The following is a 19267-nucleotide window of genomic DNA, read 5'->3' on the forward strand; positions in this document are numbered from 1 at the left end:
GAAGCCTACCACCGAAAAACAAGAGCTCAAACTTTAGACTAGAAATAACCTTCCAAGCACACAAAGCATACACATAAGAAAACACTATCCAAACCTGGAGTAGCAAATATGGCGAAAAAAGAGCCACCAGAGAAGCGAGCAGCAATGAAATGTGCAACAAGATGAGAGAACAAAGATATAAAAGGAGACGAAACAAAATCATCAAACCGTGGAGCCATCCTCGAGCTATAAAAAAGAGCATAGAAGTCAAATCACCAAAAACCAGATCTTGAAAATCAAGACAAGCAGAGACTGTCGACGGCAAGTCAACGAGAGGAAGACAACATCAAAGACAACTGAACTCCAACCCAACCCAACGAGATGTAGTTCCTAAAATTAGCCAAAATCTAAAAAAGAAGAGGACCAATATTGACCAAAACAACCTACAACACAGTGAAAAACAACCGCACAATTGGGAATTCGTAAGCATGATCTATAACAAATACCAGATAATATCACAAGAGATGAATGTGAGGAAAAACAAGAACACAAAGGTGAATCTTTTCTCAGTGATGGCGAGAAGCACCGCACACCGGAAAGGTAAGCGAATTACATAGATGTGGACGGCTCAATGTCAAAATATGGAGAGTGGGCAAAAAACATTTTAAAAGAGTAATGTTCAAAAATGTGACAAATTAAAATACAATTCTGACGCTAAAACCATCAATCTTAAAATTAACAAATGCCTAAATGCAAAGTTATTAAAATTCAATATAATTTACATTAGAAACTCACTTCACCACACAAATACTATTATACATACAACAATGTATTATTGAAAAACAAACACATAATATATTAACATATTACCTAATACTACATAACACAATAGAACATCAAATAATTCTCTTTACAAATAAGACTGACCACTTAATTACATCATCCAAAAAATCATATCTAACAGCAATAAAACAAGAAGCGCGGACACCCTTCTAGTACAAAACTAAAACTCAGTTTACGGGTAATAAAGGCCACGTGGCGTTATTTCTCACCGGCAAAAATCTCGGCGACATGCATGCTAAAAACAACGAACACCAAAAGAAACAACATTGACGAAACAACCAAAAATATAGAGGGAAGAAGAAGAAGACAACAAACTAACAATAACTAAAAAAAACATAGAGGAGAAAAAAAGGAGACGACGAGGAAACAAGAACAAAAAAAAAACAAAACACCCCTCTCGTTCTTCCCTTTTCTCTCTTCACATATTTGTCTTTATCATTAGTTTTCTAACTTTTTTCTAACATACATTGTAATAAATCACAAAAATGGGCTCGAGTAAGCTCAAACGAGCCATAGGCGCCGTGAAGGACCAAACCAGCGTCGGTCTAGCCAAAGTCAACGGTCGTAGCGCTTCTTTATCAGAGCTTGACGTAGCCATCGTCAAAGCGACTCGTCACGAAGAGTATCCAGCGGAAGAGAAATACATAAGAGAGATTCTCAGCCTAACTTCTTACTCACGCAACTACATCAACGCATGCGTCAACACGCTTTCAAAACGCCTTAACAAAACCAAATGCTGGACCGTCGCTCTCAAAACCTTGATCCTGATCCAACGTCTCTTAGCGGAAGGAGACAAAGCCTACGAGCAAGAGATCTTCTTCGCTACTCGCCGTGGGACAAGACTTCTCAACATGTCTGACTTTAGGGATGTTTCTAGGTCTAACTCTTGGGATTACTCTGCTTTTGTAAGGACTTACGCGTTGTACCTAGACGAAAGGCTTGATTACAGGATGCAAACGAGACATGGGAAGCGAGGAGTGTACTGCGTTGGAGGAGATGCCGTGGAAGACAAGAAAGACAACTCCGAGGCTGATCTCTCTACGGCTATAGTGGTTAGGTCACAGCCCATCGCCGAGATGAAAACAGAGCAGATTTTCACCAGAATACAACATTTGCAGCAACTTCTCGACCGTTTCTTGGCTTGTCGTCCAACAGGTAATGTATAAAATTATATTAATTTACTCAATCTCTGCTTTGTTTCTTGCGTAACAAGTTATATATATATAGAGAGCGCGAGGAACAACAGAGTTGTGATTGTGGCCCTGTATCCGATAGCGAAGGAGAGTTTCAAGATATATTACGATGTAACTGAGATAATGGGCGTTTTGATCGAACGGTTCATGGAGTTGGACATTCCCGATTCGATCAAGGTCTATGACATTTTCTGTCGTGTCTCAAAACAGTTTGAAGAGCTAGATCAGTTCTATTCTTGGTGTAAGAACATGGGGATCGCTAGGTCTTCAGAGTATCCAGAGATAGAGAAGATCACACAGAAGAAGCTTGATCTCATGGATGAGTTTATAAGAGACAAGTCCTCTTTAGAAGAGACGAAGCAATCAAACTCTGTTGAAGCCGATGAAGATGATGATGATGAGAGAACAGAGGAAGTGAATGAGGAGCAAGAAGATATGAATGCGATCAAGGCCTTACCTGCACCTCCACCAAAAGAAGAGAAGCGTGAGGAAGAAGCAAAGGAAGAAGAAGTGGTAACAGAGGAAAAGAAAGAAGAAGAAGTTGGTGATTTACTGGATCTTGGGGATAATGTAGTAGCTGGGGGAGCTGGAGGAGATAGCTTAGCATTGGCTTTATTCGACGGCCCTTACACCAGCGGTTCCGGTTCGGCGTCGGGTCCTGGATGGGAAGCGTTTGACGATGATTCAGCGGACTGGGAGACAGCTTTGGTGCAATCAGCTACAAACTTATCGGGACAAAAGACGGAGCTCGGAGGAGGCTTTGATATGCTGCTGCTTAACGGAATGTATCAGCACGGTACTGTGAACGCCGCAGTGCAAGCCTCAACGGCTTATGGAGCCGGTGGAAGCGCAAGCAGTGTGGCATTTGGTTCTGCAGGAAGACCAGCAGGTTTTTTAAAAGAAACATTACTTTGCTCTGTGTTTTTTTTTCTTGAATTCTACTAATTTGACATGAATTTTTTTGATCTATTATAGCCACGATGTTGGCACTTCCGGCACCAGCAACGGCTAATGGAAGCAGCAATGGTCCGGTACCGATGGATCCATTTGCAGCGTCATTGGTGGTTGCGCCGCCACATTATGTGCAGATGAATGATATGAAGAAGAAACAGAGAATGTTGATGGAAGAACAGATGATGTGGGACCAATACTCAAGAGGAGGTAGGCAAGGACACACAAATTTAAGGCCAAACCAAAACCAACCTAGTTACCCTTACACACCTCAATACTGATTCTACAACAACAAGGAAGCAGTTCTTCTTGAGTTGTGTCAGCTTTTTATAGAGTTACTAATGGCTTCATTTTTTTGCAAATTCAAACATCTCTTCTTGCACTTTGGTGAAATTCATTGGGGCATATGTGAGGTTTGGTTCTGTAATTGTAATCTCTGACTTAACTTTATAAAGATAAACTTAAATGCTGTATGTTTTGATATCAGAATCTTAGCTAATATCCTTTGTACAACCATACTGTACACAATACACACTCCTCTGTAAAGCTTGTAATCTTCCTTTCTAATCCCATCTATTCATACAATTGGAACTGAGAAACTCAGCAAAACAAACCAAAAATATTGCTAATGGGCCGATACGCGTGGCCCATTTGCTGAATCTTAATACCCACCTTAACGTCACAACGCTGCTTAAACCCTAACATCACTTTCTTCAGTTTGTGGAACAATGGAAGAATCTCATATAGAAGAAGAAGGAGAAAGGCAGACCAAACACGAGGTCGCTCCTGCATTGATATCCGTTCATCCATTTCAGAAGTCTGTCGCTGTCACTGTCGGGTCGGCTCTTCGTGTATTCGATCTTATGTAAGCTCATTGATTCATTCAAATTTTAAGCTGATTCCTGTGAACTCAAATCACCAATATATAATCTTTAAATTAAAAGGATTAAACTTTGAATATAGCAATGTTCAGTTATCTCACTAAAAATGTTTTTGTCCAGAGAGGGCCGTCCAGTTAGTTTGGTGGATGAATCTGATGAACCTTCTCACAAGGATTCCATTAGAGCTATTCGATATGGTTCAAGTGGGAAGATTTTTGCATCTGCAGGCGATGACAAGCTCGTTAAGATTTGGTCTGCTGATTCTTGGCAGTGTCTTAACACCATGTAAGTTTGTAACAAATATAGATTAGGCTCTAAGATTTGTGCTTCTATGTTTCTCTAAAACCAACTTAAATTGCATTAATCTAATATATAATTTTAATATTGACAGATCTTCTGAAAAGAGAGTTACCGCGGTTGCCATAAGCAGCGACGATTCATATGTTTGCTATGCGGACAAGTTTGGTGTTGTGTGGGTGGTAAACCTGGATGGGATCAATGAGGGTAAAGTTTTACCTAGCAAAAAGGGTGTGCAGCTGCTTTGCCATTATTGTAGCATTATTACAAGCTTGGTAAGATCAAGTTTGGTCAAGGAGGGTCTTCTTCTTGTAATAAGCTGAAGTTTTAGCTTACTTTGTCACTCATTCTGATCTGTTCTTGTTCATAGGAGTTTTCCCCAGATGGTCGATATATTCTTAGTGCAGATCGAGACTTTAAGATCAGGGTAAGCTAGTCTAGTCCACTAATTACAGTGTCATGCCTTTTTTGTTCGGATTATTGCTCTTATTGTGAGTGATTATGTTTGTTTGCCATCTCAGGTGACTGTTTTTCCTAAGAAGCCTCTACAAGGGGCTCATGAAATACAGAGCTTTTGTCTTGGACATACAGAGTAAGTGAGACTTTAAAGCAACAACATGTAATCTAATGTTTGGTTTCTTGGAGCGTCATTGAGTGTTGCTTACAAAGTGAAAAGATTGTAATCAATACTGAATAATTAACACCTGATGTATCATTTTGTCTTAAATTCTTGATAGGTTCGTCACCTGCATAACCTTTGTTCAGAATTCAGAGCTTACTCAAGGATACCTCATGTCTGGAAGTGGAGATTCCAGTGTAAGTGGTCTTGAAGTCTCTATTAATGTATAGTTTAGACTCCTTGCTACTGATGTTGAAACCTTTTAGGTTCGACTGTGGGATATTACATCTGGGTCTCTTCTGGACACATGTGACGTTAGTCCAACGGTAAAACATTTCAATCATTCTTCCCGTCAATTTGTCATTTGGAACTCTTGGTTATGACTTATGTAGTTTTGACATTCGTTAGAGAAATCATAGTTTTTTTCTAATTGATGTTTGCTTATTGAAGGTAAAACATTTAGAGTCTAATGAAAGTGAGCCAACGCAAGTCACAGTTACCGATATGTGCGCACTCCCAAATTCTTCTCTTGCAGCAGTGTCTATTCAAAGGCAAGTCTGTTTTGTTTTAGCATGCATACGGTTCTTTCAAGATATCAAATGTTTGATTACTTCCACTTATGTTAAAACGCAGTTTTCAAGGAATAGTATTGCTACACTGTGATTTATCAGCCCATACTCTCTCCATTACAAAGGTATGATGACACTTGTTAGCAAAACCATGTAAATGAACCACAGTTTTTAACTGTGTAATATATATCTTTTAGGTGATTAAAATCCCTGGAGATAGTTTCATCCCCACAAGTATCTCCTTTAGCACATCAACAAGGTTACTATGGATGGTATCAGGAGCCTCGAATGGTTCAAACCATCCTGGTTATACAAGGGTTCGTCTCATCTCGCGCATTGAAGCTGAACCATCTTCAGTCCTTGAAGACGAGCAGGTTCCTGGAGGGACAACACTGTTGGAGCATTTGCAAGGTAAAGTTTCGATAGAAGAGAGTGTGATGAGTGCTGCAGCAGAAGCTGTGAGGGCAGCAATGTGCAGCCTTATGGTGAAGAAGCAATACTCTGAAGAGAATAGAGAGTTCAGGAAAAACAACAGAAATGATAAGAAACCCACACAGTGATTGCAATTTGCTGAACTTTTTTTCTGGCTTATGATTAATGTTTTGTTTTGTGATTTTTTCATCATTGTAACTCTTTTGTTTGTTGGCGCAACGATATTCAATCGAAAATGCAAATTAAAACGTTGTTCTCACAGTTTTAACAAACCACCCACATGTACTAAAGAAGATACTCTATAAGATAACAAACAACAGAGTTCTGACGTTTCGTAAATTATCTGAGAATGGTTTAAAACAACAAAACACAGTAAAGATGTAACACTAGCTGTCGTTCTGAGAAGGCATGAGGCGGAGTCTCTCTTCCGAGACTTGTGCGCGATCACCACCAAAATGCCTCTCCTCAGCGAGCAACGACTGTAAATCACTTCCGTTGGCTAAGCTGTTGAACTCAACGGCTTTAGAAGGCATAGTTGGGTAACGTCTTTGGCAGAATGTCATCAATCTTTTAACTGACTGGAGATACTTGCGAGTGGTCTCGTCGTTCATGATGTGAGCAACACTGTTGGTGTGAATCTTCTCTCGCGCGGAACGTTCGTGGATACCAACCATAGTCACACCGATGGGCCATGGTGCATTTCCTATGGCTAGTTTGATGTAGTGATCCATTGCAGCGAGGTAGTCTCGCTTTATGCAGTGGTTAACCATCACCATTAAAGCTTGACGAATATCAGATGGCAAACCCTGCAATTTGTTAGCCATCACAGCAACTTTTAAGTACATAAGAGCTCACAAAACTTCAATGCAAAGAGTAAATCTACCCTAATAAGACAGGTATGCACCAAAATCTTCTAGACTAAACTAAATGCAGATAACAGAGGCTTCAATGACAAATATTTCAAGGTGCATTCTTATATAATTAGTAAAGAAACAAAGTGCTACTTGCGATTCTACGTCATAACTGTCTATGTAGGATTGGACTTACTGAAAGCTCGTTTGTGCATTTGTGCTCCTAAGTAAACTAAGTTTGATCAACATAGTTCTGTATGCTTATTCGATTAAAACATAGATAATCTACATAACAATTTGCTACCTTATACAGCAAGTTTACGAGCGTTCTCATTAACACAATGTTTCAGACCGAAACAGCAAGCAAAAGCAAGAAGAACTTGTAAGAAAAAAGAAAATGATTTTGCTTTCTACCTTCTTCCTGCATAAGTTGAAGAGAGGAGTAAGATACCTAGCACACTGCTTAAAAGTGGCTACATTCTTCTTTCCTTTAGCAGTTCTCCTCTCAGTGTTCTCCACAGCATCAAGCTCCTGTTTCCACTCAATCAACAGCTTCTTGTAGAACACAAGTATCTTATCCTCATCACAAAGATCCTCGAAATTAGACTTCAAACGCTTCAAATCCTTATCAGCATCAACATCACTAGACTCACCACCACTACTAAGCTCACCATCCCTCGTCTCCCCTCTGTCGCCTTCCTCTCTCCCTCTCTCATCTCTACCCTTCCTCTTCCTATCTCCCATGATACCACTCTTCTGCCGCTTCTTCAGCTCAGATATGTCACGCAAGAAATCATTCGTCTGCCCGTCGGTCACGTCGCTATCGACCTCGAACAGCCCTTCCTTCAACACGTACTTGAGCCGATCGAGGCGCGCCTGATCGTCCTCCCCGAAGAGAGTCACCGGCTGCTTGAGGATTCTCAATCGGCGAACCACTTCCTGCCTCGGGAGAGTTAGGGTTTCGATGTTCTTCTCGTCGGTTAGGGATTTGGAATCAGCGGCGTCCGATGCGGAGGGTTTGGAATCAGCCATAGCTGTAGCAGATGAAGAAATAGATGATTTTCCACCGTTATCAGCTGCGGCGGCGGCGGCTCTACGCTGGGCCTTGAGCTCATGCTCGCGTCGCTCTTCTTCGCGAAGCTTCTGGAGTTTCTTCTGCTCGATCTCGGATCGCTTGTAGAACTTCTTTCCACCGGATTCCTCGGAAAGACTCTGCCTTTTCTTCAGAATCTCTTGCCTCAGCAGATCCATCGGGAGATTGATTGGTGATGGATGATAATTCAAATAACAAATTATATATGACGTAATCGTTGTCTTAAGCCCGAATGTAAATGGGCTTAGATAGATTTCTAACTGGCCCATTTAAAAAAGCTACCTGTTAATGGTTTCGTACTTCTTCTTCTTCTTCTTCCGGGGAAGTTCGCGAAAGGAAGATGACGACGATTCGTAGATTCAGCTGCAACGACCTTCTCCGCTTCACCTCCGTTCACCTCACTGAAACAGTAATCAGTTATTCTTCTTCTCTTATTCTTTTGTAGGCACTGGTTGATTAGTTTCTTTCTTTAATTGGAACAGTTCAATATGTCATTCTATATGACCTACTTGGCGAGATGGCCCGACTATTTTCATGTGTTCTTCATTTTTTGGCAGCTTGGGTACATAATCTATAGACGGGTTCTACGCTATTATTCAGGGGAGTAAGATGGGTTAGGTGAGAAGAGGCTTGTTGATTCCATCATCTCTCTAATCTATAATAGCCTTTGCTTTCTTATTCATTGTCTTGATGATTTAACTAAAACAATGGGTTTGAATACACAGATATGAGGAAGGCATTATCAAGAGATGTAGATAAAAAGTCTGTGATTCCTCTCAAGAGACCCATTACTCCTCCTGATGAACTAGAGTATGATTTAAGTCTATCAGTGTCCAAAATGACTATGTCCCTTTGTTTTCGTCATGTTTTTGTATTTACATTAAGAAAACAAATTCCCCACACAAAAATTTAATTTAATTTGATTTGATTTCTTTTTTTTTAATTTAATGGCGCGGTTCGTCTTATAGTTTCCTCTGATGGGCCAAACGGATATTTTAGAGATAAGAAAACTAATCAGAAACACAAGACGAAATCTCTCTCTCTCTCTCTCTCTCTCTCTCTCTCTCCATGAGAACTCTACTCTCTCAACGCCCATGTGTGACGTCACCGTTACTCATCTCCGCTTCATTCCCACCGTTCCCTCGCCGGTGCATTCGCTTATCTTCCTTTTCTCCTCCACGTCACAAGCGCCTCTCCTCTCTCACAATCAGAAACGCTTCGCTTGAATCCGCCGATCAGACTTCTCCCTCTAGGCCGCGAACTCTTTATCCCGGCGGTTACAAGCGTCCCGAGCTCGCTGTTCCCGGTTTACTTCTCCGCCTCGACGCGGATGAGGTTATGAGCGGGAACCGTGACGAGACTCTTGATTTAATCGACCGTGCGTTAGCCAAATCGGTCCAGATCGTCGTGCTCGACGGCGGAGTTAACGCCGGTAAGCTCTACGAGGCAGCTTGTTTGCTGAAGTCACTTGTCAAGGGCCGTGCTTACCTCTTGATCGCCGAACGCGTTGATATCGCCGCCGCCGTTGGTGCGAGTGGTGTCGCTCTCTCCGACGAAGGTATAGCTAATTTCAATTTCAATTTTAGCTTTTAGCTTTTGTTTAACAAATGCTATTATGTACAGGTCTTCCGGCGATAGTAGCGAGGAACACTTTGATGGGTTCAAATTCTGAGTCGGTGGTTCTCCCTTTGGTGGCTAGGATTGTGAAGGATGTTGATTCTGCTCTAACTGCCTCTACCTCTGAGGGTGCTGATTTCCTCATACTTGTTGGATCTGGTGAAGATCAGCAAGTGGCTGATTCTTTGTTGAAGAGCGTGAACATACCCATTTTTGTGACTTGCAGAAGCAAAGGAGAAGATAAGGAAGAGTTGCGGTTACTGAAATCAGGAGCATCTGGTTTCGTTGTATCTTTGAATGATCTGCGTTCTTCCAGGGATGTTGCTCTTCGCCAGTTTCTTGATGGAGCTTCTTATGTTAACGAGAACGAAACACCATTGGTTGAGGCTAGTGACCTTCAGGAGAAACATGTTGCTACTGGTTTCGTAAAATTAGAGGACAAGCAGAAAGAAATAGTAGAAATGGAGAAATCAGTTTTGAGGGAGACTATTGAAATTATCCACAAGGCGGCTCCACTGGTGATTTTTATTTACAACATTTGGTAGTCAGTTTTTCTGAAATGGTTAGAGTCTAATTTTTTTTTTTGCGACCATAACGTGGTTTAATTTGCGTCTTGGACTGTTTTTCAATAACAGATGGAAGAAGTCTCCCTACTGGTCGATGCAGCTTCCCGGATTGATGAGCCGTTTTTAATGGTTATAGTGGTAATTCTGCACTCAACTCCGTCAAATTGTGGTTCCAGGGATATGCATTGGTATTAGCTCTTTATTCATGAAAAACATTTGTTAGTTACACTTTTGCCAGCAGTAGATAGATCTTTGCTAGACAATGCACATGCTTCTTAATTGTAATTTGTACTCTCTGATAAAGGACATAGTTTTCTCGCTTTCTTGTGACTTGTTAGTATGCTTTTCTCCTAGGCTCCTGGCTATTTAGTGGTTAGAAGTTTAAAAAAATTCAGCATGTTTTGCTAAACTTTTGATTCATTGCATGGGTTCTCTGAAAGATTTCAACTAGTAGTTTTCTATCTATTTATATTTCGGGTTTTTAAAGCAGGACAATTTGCTTTTATGATTCAAAGTAGTTAGTGTATGGATACGCATTTTATTGGAATTCATTCATAACTTGATGATACTAGGGGGAATTTAACTCCGGAAAATCAACTGTTATCAATGCACTTCTTGGGAAGAGATACCTCAAAGAGGGTGTAGTCCCCACCACCAATGAAATCACTTTTCTGTGCTACTCTGACTTAGAATCTGAGGAGCAACAACGTTGCCAAAGGCATCCCGATGGCCAATACATCTGCTATCTTCCTGCACCTATACTTAAGGATGTGAGTCATTCGAAAAATTTCCCTGGCAGTCCTGAATTTTGTAATTATTTGGAGAAATTGACTTGTGTTGTTCTTTTTTCGAGCAGATCAATATCGTTGACACACCTGGAACTAATGTGATCCTTCAAAGGCAACAACGTCTTACAGAAGAATTTGTTCCACGTGCAGATCTGCTTGTTTTCGTTCTTTCTGCTGACCGTCCTTTAACTGAAAGTGAGGTAGATGTTACTGTTTGACTGGCATGTTAGTTATTGTTGGCTTTACTCAATACGCATCTCCCTAAGTAGTAGCTGGTTAAATATTTACACCATCAAGACTTTGTGTAGTGAAGGGGAAGTTGTCACTAGGTTAACTGCATATATCTATTTAGTACTAATATAAACAATATTAAGGATAATGTTGAACTCTCTACCTCGTCAGTTTCCTGCTGTCATTTCTGTTCTGTAGGCTGATATTCATGTCATTGTGTTTGTCAGGTTGCGTTTCTCCGGTATACCCAGCAGTGGAAAAAGAAATTTGTGTTTATCCTGAATAAATCTGATATCTACCGTGATACTCGTGAGGTTTACCAGAAACAAGATTATGTCCAATTCTTGATAGTTTATGTGGTCTTGGATTTTTTGTTGACTACGTTTTGTTTTTTATGATGCAGCTTGAGGAAGCTATCTCGTTTGTTAAAGAAAATACGCAAAAGTTGCTTAACACAGAAAATGTGATATTGTATCCTGTGTCCGCACGGTCTGCTCTTGAGGCGAAGCTTTCAGCAGCAGCTTTGGTAGGCAGAGATGATCTAGAGGTCTCTGATCCCGATTCTAAGTGGAGAACCCAGAGCTTCAATGAACTTGAGAAATTTCTGTACAGCTTCCTAGATAGCTCAACTGCCACCGGGATGGAGAGAATAAGGCTTAAATTGGAGACACCTATTGCAATTGCAGAGCGCCTCCTTTCATCTGTGGAATCTCTTGTTATACAAGATTGCGTAGCTGCTAGGGAAGATTTGGCTTCAGCAGACAAGATTATCAATCGTACTAAAGAATACACACTTACGATGGAATATGAGAGCATATCTTGGAGAAGGCAGGCTCTGTCATTGGTATAAATTCTCTTAGCTATATCTTATTGATTCACGTAGGAGGAAATTGGGTTGTTCTAACTTGGATTTTTCTTGTGTTTATCGTCAAATCATGATTGCAGATTGATAAGGCCAGATTGCAAGTTGTTGATCTAATAGAATCTACCCTGCGGCTATCAAGTCTTGATCTTGCAATCTCTTACGTGTTTAAAGGGGAAAACTCGGCCTCTGTAGCGGCTACATCCAAAGTTAATGGAGAAATACTCGCTCCAGCACTCTCAAATGCTCAAGTAAGTCTGTTATTCCAAAGATCATATACTCCAACATCTGAGATATAGCTTCTGTTCATGCATAAGTCAAGTCGTGTCCTTCTTGTCTTATTTTGACCTGATGCTGGTGTCTGGCTACTAACTAAGCCTTCATTTTTGAACACTCTACTGGTTGCAGGACCTACTTGGAAAATATGGTGAATGGCTACAATCAAGTACTGCCCGGGAAGGGAGACTGTCCTTGAAATCATTTGAAAACAAATGGCCACAATATGTCAATTCAAAAACTCAACTGGGCATAGACACATACGACTTGCTTCGGAAAACTGATAAATTCAGCTTGAAAACCATCCAGAACTTGAGTGCCGGAACCACATCAAAACGGTTGGAACAAGATATTCGAGAAGTGGTGAGTCTCAAATATTAAATTCTTACATGTTCTTAATATACTATAATTCAGTCGAGTGCCTCGATCTCTTATCATTGTTTAATTGTGTTCTATGTTCAGTCCATATACCTTGTTAGATTCTTCAACAATCAGTCATGTGATTCTTTTGACATGATTTTGTTTGCTCTTTTTTTAGTTCTTTGTGACAGTTGGTGGGCTTGGAGCTGCAGGAGTTTCTGCATCACTTCTAACCTCAGTGCTACCCACTACTTTGGAAGATCTTCTTGCTCTTGGCCTTTGCTCTGCTGGAGGGTAACACTTCTCTGAATTTCTTCATTACTCTGCTTTCTTGTATCACGTAGTGTGTTTTTTCTTGCAACCAATGAGATATTATGATGTTTTAGAGACACTATTGTTTGCATATAACATATCCTATATGGCAGGTATGTGGCTATAGCAAACTTCCCATATCGCAGGCAAGCTATAATTGGTAAGGTGAATAAAGTGGCTGATGCGTTGGCTCAACAACTCGAAGATGCTATGCAAAAGGATCTTTCGGATGCAACAAATAATCTAGTAAACTTTGTGAATATTGTTGCCAAGCCTTACCGAGAAGAAGCTCAGCTAAGACTTGATCGTCTTTTAGGCATCCAGAAGGAACTATCAGATATTAGGAGTAAATTACAGTTGCTACAAGTTGAAATTGATAACCTTCATGTATTAAGATGAGACTTTAGTTGCCCCAACAAAATGTAATTTACATTGTTCACTGGGGACAAGTGTATGTGTTGTCATAATGAATAAGACGTACCAATTTCGACGAGTGAAATGGAGTCAGTTTTATTGAATGCGATTTAGTAGATGGGCATGACACTTTGGTATTATATTTTGTAATTCTTTTCAGATTGTTTGTGATACAAGTGGATGGATAAGCTGGAAGCTCCTCTTTGACCTGCACAACATGTACCTCTCATTACAGGTTAGTATATTAGTTGACACACTTTTTTCTATTAGGATTTTATATTCATCTGGAGTACATGAATAGTTTGAATACATTCATATGCAATCGGTTTTCCGCATAGAGCATCTAACTTTGTTGTTAATGTACTAATCTTTTGACTTAGTGAATTAAATATGTATAAAATTCTTAGTATAGGTTTCCATGGGGAGTAATCCTCAGCATATGCTAGCTATAATTTCTAAAGACAAAAGCGCATAAATTTCTTTTCTATTTAAGGATTGGTTCAAAAGTTTTAAAGTCCAGAATTAGTGGTATAAACCTTAGTTAATGCTTAATAGTGGGAATTAATTAGAATTAACGTTGGACTAACATTATATAAAAGCTTCTTCATAGGCTCCTTTTAGTGCTCTAATCGAAGTCATAGGCTTTAACTAATGACATGTATGCTTGCTAGCCAAACCTTTTGATTATTTTAATAAACAATGAGAGAATATTATTAAGTATGGTCAAAAGTTTGGGAAAGAGAAGAAAGTTTCCAGTTGACCTGTTTTTGTGTAGGCATGAAATAGATTCCACCTTCCTTTGTTGCTAAAGATCATAAAGTTAAAATAGACTTAACAAAAAGAAATTTACTGTAAATTTTAAAAAACAGAGAAACTTGAGAGGATCTAGCTTTGGATTGTCCTTTTCATTTGGGGACCAGAAGTGGGATGATGATGCAGAGAAAGCCTACTTTGCTTTGCTTCTTGTTTCAAAGTTTCTCTTCCTATGATTGGTTAGAGGAAACTACTGAAGATAGCTATTGGCGAATGCGAAATTTCATATGGCCAGGAAGAAAATGAGGTACAGATTCTGCTCTATAACTTTACTTAGCACTAAGTTACTACTCACGTTTCATCTCAAACCTTTTTTCGACATTTCATTACCAAACAACATTTGCTTTCACAACACATGAAGATTTGAAAAGTTTTCCTCACTTGAAATGGAAACTTCTTCTACTACCCGTAGCTTTTTAAAGTACTGGTTCCATTAACTAAATAGTTTTAATAGACGTCACTACTGATCTCCTCTATTAGTATGAGACATGCTTATTGTCTATGTTCTTTAACTGGCCCTACATTTGTTACTTCTTTGAGAACCTACGGGCTTAGGTTGCATGGAGGATCATCTCTAACCCGAGAGCATTGATTCGTGCTCTCAAAACACGTAAAAGACAGGAACATATGCCCATAAGTTTTCTATTACAGGGCAAAACATGTTTTGAAATCATTCATTACATTTGAGGTGTAAGATTAATCATAAGAAGATAGCTCTCGGTTTTCGCATGTTGTATTTCCGTTTTTCTTTGAATCTGGTCACAATGTACCAACAAGTGTTAGGAAACTGTCAACATGGTATTCATATTGATAGATGCTGCAAAATCAGAAACACAATCTCAAGGATTCGGACATATACTATTGATTGGAAACTAATATGTTGCCGCTTTTGTTTGATTATGGACTTACTCCTTACAAAATTTCGAAGCATATACACTAAAAACCGCGGATACAGTTAAAATTTGGTTTGGTATTGGATAAAAGAAGACATAAAATACATATATTGTTATTAAATTTGTAATTATGCTCAAGGTTCATGTCACTTTGCATTACAGTTGCAAGTGTAGCTAAAGGTCCCAGGAAGGCTGTGGACTTGAGGCTCTTGCCTTTTGTGGTTTCTTTTTCTCTTCAATTATTGATTTTGGAAATTTTCTTCCATAAGGGCAGTTTGGTACTCTCAGTCTTTTTGGTTTTCATTTTCATTTCTCTTTTGCTTAATTCTGTGATTAATTTTCAAGCTCAAATCATTTTTTTGTAACGATGTGATTTGTAGTGAGGATAACCAGTTAAACTGGTGCAAGTTTTAGTCTCTTTTTAATCCTACTTAAATAGAATAATGATGTGTTTAACTTTTAACTCGAGCATATTCAAAGATACTTGGGTAATTAAAAATCACAATAAATGTTAAAGCCATTAATAGGACGAATATGCGTTTAAGAGCTACAGAAAATATTAAAAATGTCTTTATTATATGTTTTAAGTATCATATTTTGTTTTTTCATCTAAGTTTTTCTCTAAAGATATGTTAATTATTTGTTAAATACAGGACAACTAAAGCTTATAATTCTATTATTCCGACCCTATTGGTTTACATAATACAAAATGATATGAACTTATGGATATACAGGATAATATCCGTTAGACCAAACACAAAGGAGTAATAATGGCTTAGCAGATGAACTAGCATAAGCTGGATGGTATCAGCCAGTTGATATGTGTTTTTTTTTTGGTCGAACAGTTGATATATGTTCATGCAATAAAGATGGAGCTGGGAATAATAAGAGCCAATAAGAATCCAATGGCAAGTGGACTCACCACTATAAATACTTGTTCAGACCTCCCTCTTTTCTTTCACATTCATCCCTCTTTCCTTTTAGTTACCTCTTTTAATTCAAACACGAAATCACTCTCTCTCTCTCTCTCTCTCCAAATTTCCATTGATCAAAACCAACTAACGAGAAAAACCGAAAGATCTCAAGAACAATCATAAACTCTCTCATTTTGGATCCTCTGTTTTTTCTCAAGAACACAAAAAAATGTCAGTTGTTATTTGTCAAGCGCAAGAAAAAACCGTCACCAAAAATGAAAGACACGAAAGTTTCACCCAAAAAGGCAAAATGGGTGGGTTGAGTTTCCTGCAATCTATGTCCGATATCACTGCCATTGTCCGAAACGTAGAGGACAAAGCTTATGTTCACCCCGTGGAGAAACGCTCTGTTTCTAAGCTGAGTGAGAAAAGCTTAGAGATGTGCACTGAGAGCCTTGGGTCCGAAACTGGAAGCGAGAGTGGTGACGAGTTGTTGTTGCTTGCGTTTCAAGCAACCACTACTCCTAGGGTTCCTTCTCCTCCTCAAGAAGAAGAAAAAGACACTGCCAAGAAATCAACGATCAAAAGTTTCCCGCCACCGATAAACTTTGTTAAGGGATCAAAGTATAATCGTGTGGTGAGATCACTAGGAGAAGATGGTCGTGTTGTTGTTCAAGCCATGACAGTTTCGTCTCAGCCTCCTAACTTTATAGCGGAACGTGGTGAAGGAAGGCTCCGTCTCTGTTTATCACCGGAAAATTCTTTACTTGGGCACAACCATGAGGAAGAAGAAGAAGAAGATGAAACTGAAGAGGGCATGGAGGAGGAAACTAGTGAGAACTTAGAGGGTAAAAATGGAAATAAAAAGTTTAGCAGATTAAGCAGCAGATGCAAGGAGAATGGTCGTGAGCCTAAGCCAATGCTTACTACTTGGAAGCAGCAGCAGTTTTGGGTCGCTACTTAAGACTTTATTCGACTCATATATCTTAATAAAATAATTTAAAATATGGGTTTTTTTATTTTAGTTTTACGTATAATCTTTGCTTTCTTGTATGAGATTTCTCTAGGTACTGGGAGTGTTTTTTAGTTCTACTTAATGTAATGTTAAATGAGAATTATTACTATTATTGTTGATTTTTTTAGTAGTCATGTTTTTTTAAAAAGCTAGTAGTGATGGTTACAACAACATAAACTGAAAGTGTACTATTTTTTTTTTTGAAACACAACTTACTTTCATTCATACTTAACTTGTTCGGTTACAATAAACTGAGGGAATTATCCATCCTCTTAGGATAAAAACATAAACAACTCTAACAAAATAAATTAAGTTAGATAGTTCTTCAAGAGAAAATGGCAACAAAATCAGGACAAAGCTTGACTGCGTCGATATAGCTTTCACGACAAAGTCGGGCAGCTGAGAAATAGTCACAAGTGACGTTGAGAGCCAGCTTTCACCTACGAGAAAAACATGAATAATCTCGATTGCATCTTCAGGCCCGTACAGACCGCTCCACAAGATAGCAAACCGGTGAAGAAACTGAAACTGATACTTGGTAGTGAAACCAAGAAAACATCTCCTTTCATAGAGAGGAGGGATGGTGATAAAGGACACTTCTCGCTAGAGAAGGATGGTGAAATCGAAACAAGGCCTAGTAAACCCACCGGTAAAATCATCCCAAATGAGAAATATGACATTACGCAACAAGAGAAATTCCCGGTGTACCCACCGGAAATATATGACAAACTAACCCAACCATCGAAAACCAATAAAGGTCTGATCATACCTTCAATAACTTTGAACTTTGGAAGAATTAAACTTAGGCTGTTAAGCTTTGTAGCCCATATGGGCCAGGCCCAATTAAACTGAGCCGACAACTCACTCCTCGCTGTTGGAGTGGAAAGAGACGCGCCGGATCCGGATCTGCACTGTACCTCGGTGCCGGAGGAGAGGACGCCGGATAAAATTCGCCTGAGATGAACCGTATAGTTGCTGGAGAGGATCCACGCCGGAGGAAGGAGCTTCACTTTGAGCGGTGGAGAGAATGAAGAGATGCCGATGAAACTCGGATTTACTCTCGTGAAGCTTATAGATCTGGTGTCGTATGACTTGAAAGGAGAAAACCACAGTGGTATGTCGAACTCGGGTCTTCCCAGAGACGGAAAGAGGGAGTTCGTCGGTTGATAGCTGAGCTCCTTAGGCGGTTGATAGGCTTGGACAGAGTCGACAGCGTGACCTGTCTTGCGACATCCAGAAGTGGGTTCGACGGGCAGAGTCATCGTGAACCGACACAGAGCGGTGGTGAGAGAGCCCTCTCGACTCATCGCTGAATCAGAGACCAAACTAGGAGAAAGAGTCACCGGGAAGACTACGAACGAGGACCACAATGCTCGTCTTCGTGTTGGAGACCGACGAGATCTCTTTCTTCCGAAAATCAAAGAGAAACGTACTGGAACCTCAGTAAAGAAGCGAAACATGAGAACAAGGGTGAGGAAGACTAGTGTTGACATGAAGAGAATAAAGAGCAAGAGTAAAGACATGAAGAACCTGATTGATCATGGACATGAAATCATGGACAAGAAATCATGGACAGGAAAACTGAAGCAAGGAAATGTGTGAGACTGATTTAAATATCTTGCCTGAAGTCTTGGACGAATTTAAACAAGTGGAGGCAACTGGATAGAGCTGTTGGAGTGTGGAAACAAGCCAAAGTCACATGATATGCTAAGGAAGGAAGAGAGAAGAGAGAAGAGAGTTGTCACTATCCGAAAGTGACTTCCTCATATCTGGTCTTCATTAGTTTATTCATCTCCATTTGTTTATTCATTCTCATTGTCTTATTCTCCTTGCTAGATCTATTTATGTAATTATTGTATACACTAAATAAATCTAAGGAAAAATGTTCCTCAAATATTTTTGTCTCTCTCTCTTGGATTCCCTCACATATCTCTCTTAGTTCTTCACCAAAATCTCTCAAATAATTCTCATAAACTCTCATTAATTCTCATAAATTTACATGGTATCAGAGCTACAAGCTCTTGAAACCTAAATCTCTTCCGCAAATTACTCTGATTTTATTTCTCTTTTTCTCTTTAAAATCTCTTATCATTCACACCAGTCTCTCTCCTCTGTTCTTGAACTGTTCTTGAATTTTTCCAGTTTTGTTCTTGTGATTCTTGATGGATTCAGGAGAAAACTCAAGAATGGTGGTGATTCCAGTTACTCTTAAAGGAGCTAACTATCTACATTGGGCAAGGCTTGCTAAGACAGCTCTTGGAGGCAGAGGGCTTTGGGAGATTGTTGAAGAAGAATCCTGATGTGCTTAATCAAAGGAGAGAGCAGAGACAAAGTCTTTGCTTTGCTGCTTACCCTCCATCCAAGATATGTTGACCTCATCAAGCATATCCTAAGAAATAAGGAGCTACCTTCTCTAGATGAGGTATGCTATGAGATTCACAAGGAGCAAGGCTCAGTTGGTCTCTTTGGAGGAGGAAAGAAAGATCTGGTGCTTGCAA

At 39.6% G+C, this 19267-nt stretch overlaps 5 protein-coding genes and 1 pseudogene across 5 annotated transcripts; 5 read left to right on the top strand and 1 right to left on the bottom strand.

The window, feature by feature from the left end:
- Nucleotides 1-1155: 1155 nt before the first annotated feature.
- On the top strand, nt 1156-3479 carry LOC106310551 (putative clathrin assembly protein At1g03050). The gene is made up of 3 exons (XM_013747782.1): nt 1156-1977; nt 2050-2904; nt 2991-3479. The coding sequence occupies exons 1-3, from the start codon at nt 1308-1310 to the stop codon at nt 3245-3247; spliced, it is 1782 nt and encodes a 593-aa protein (XP_013603236.1). The 5' UTR covers nt 1156-1307; the 3' UTR covers nt 3248-3479.
- A 198-nt stretch (nt 3480-3677) lies between these two features.
- Nucleotides 3678-6025, top strand: LOC106312147 (tRNA (guanine-N(7)-)-methyltransferase non-catalytic subunit wdr4). Its single transcript, XM_013749549.1, has 10 exons — nt 3678-3831; nt 3968-4132; nt 4239-4419; nt 4515-4571; nt 4666-4736; nt 4882-4960; nt 5030-5089; nt 5214-5314; nt 5397-5457; nt 5530-6025. Exons 1-10 carry the CDS (start codon nt 3695-3697, stop codon nt 5890-5892), a joined length of 1275 nt encoding a protein of 424 aa, XP_013605003.1. The 5' UTR covers nt 3678-3694; the 3' UTR covers nt 5893-6025.
- On the bottom strand, nt 5987-7891 carry LOC106312146 (pre-mRNA-splicing factor 18). The gene is made up of 2 exons (XM_013749548.1): nt 7030-7891; nt 5987-6570 (listed from the first exon to the last, which is right to left on the bottom strand). Exons 1-2 carry the CDS (start codon nt 7864-7866, stop codon nt 6151-6153), a joined length of 1257 nt encoding a protein of 418 aa, XP_013605002.1. The 5' UTR covers nt 7867-7891; the 3' UTR covers nt 5987-6150.
- An 84-nt stretch (nt 7892-7975) lies between these two features.
- Nucleotides 7976-8722, top strand: LOC106308348 (annotated as a pseudogene).
- On the top strand, nt 8711-13238 carry LOC106312248 (probable transmembrane GTPase FZO-like, chloroplastic). Its single transcript, XM_013749690.1, has 11 exons — nt 8711-9266; nt 9332-9843; nt 9961-10029; nt 10464-10661; nt 10748-10879; nt 11138-11224; nt 11314-11754; nt 11856-12023; nt 12181-12411; nt 12587-12702; nt 12834-13238. The coding sequence occupies exons 1-11, from the start codon at nt 8777-8779 to the stop codon at nt 13117-13119; spliced, it is 2730 nt and encodes a 909-aa protein (XP_013605144.1). The 5' UTR covers nt 8711-8776; the 3' UTR covers nt 13120-13238.
- A 2551-nt stretch (nt 13239-15789) lies between these two features.
- On the top strand, nt 15790-16842 carry LOC106310463 (protein FANTASTIC FOUR 2-like). Its single transcript, XM_013747698.1, has one exon. The coding sequence runs from the start codon at nt 15984-15986 to the stop codon at nt 16716-16718; it is 735 nt and encodes a 244-aa protein (XP_013603152.1). The 5' UTR covers nt 15790-15983; the 3' UTR covers nt 16719-16842.
- The last annotated feature ends 2425 nt before the right edge of the window (nt 16843-19267 follow it).

Source organism: Brassica oleracea, chromosome C8 (assembly GCF_000695525.1).
Source record: "Brassica oleracea var. oleracea cultivar TO1000 chromosome C8, BOL, whole genome shotgun sequence".
NCBI lineage: Eukaryota > Viridiplantae > Streptophyta > Magnoliopsida > Brassicales > Brassicaceae > Brassica > Brassica oleracea.

Coding starts and splice junctions, on each gene's coding strand:
- LOC106310551 (XM_013747782.1), top strand. CDS start 1,308: ATGGGCTCGAGTAAGCTCAAACGAGCCATAGGCGCCGTGAAGGACCAA. Junction 1,978..2,049: donor CTTGGCTTGTCGTCCAACAG/GTAATGTATAAA, acceptor ATATATATATAG/AGAGCGCGAGGAACAACAGA. Junction 2,905..2,990: donor TTCTGCAGGAAGACCAGCAG/GTTTTTTAAAAG, acceptor GATCTATTATAG/CCACGATGTTGGCACTTCCG.
- LOC106312147 (XM_013749549.1), top strand. CDS start 3,695: ATGGAAGAATCTCATATAGAAGAAGAAGGAGAAAGGCAGACCAAACAC. Junction 4,420..4,514: donor GTAGCATTATTACAAGCTTG/GTAAGATCAAGT, acceptor TCTTGTTCATAG/GAGTTTTCCCCAGATGGTCG. Junction 5,090..5,213: donor CATGTGACGTTAGTCCAACG/GTAAAACATTTC, acceptor TGCTTATTGAAG/GTAAAACATTTAGAGTCTAA.
- LOC106312146 (XM_013749548.1), bottom strand. CDS start 7,866: ATGGATCTGCTGAGGCAAGAGATTCTGAAGAAAAGGCAGAGTCTTTCC. Junction 6,571..7,029: donor TCAACTTATGCAGGAAGAAG/GTAGAAAGCAAA, acceptor AACAAATTGCAG/GGTTTGCCATCTGATATTCG.
- LOC106312248 (XM_013749690.1), top strand. CDS start 8,777: ATGAGAACTCTACTCTCTCAACGCCCATGTGTGACGTCACCGTTACTC. Junction 12,024..12,180: donor CAGCACTCTCAAATGCTCAA/GTAAGTCTGTTA, acceptor TACTGGTTGCAG/GACCTACTTGGAAAATATGG. Junction 12,703..12,833: donor GGCCTTTGCTCTGCTGGAGG/GTAACACTTCTC, acceptor CCTATATGGCAG/GTATGTGGCTATAGCAAACT.
- LOC106310463 (XM_013747698.1), top strand. CDS start 15,984: ATGTCAGTTGTTATTTGTCAAGCGCAAGAAAAAACCGTCACCAAAAAT.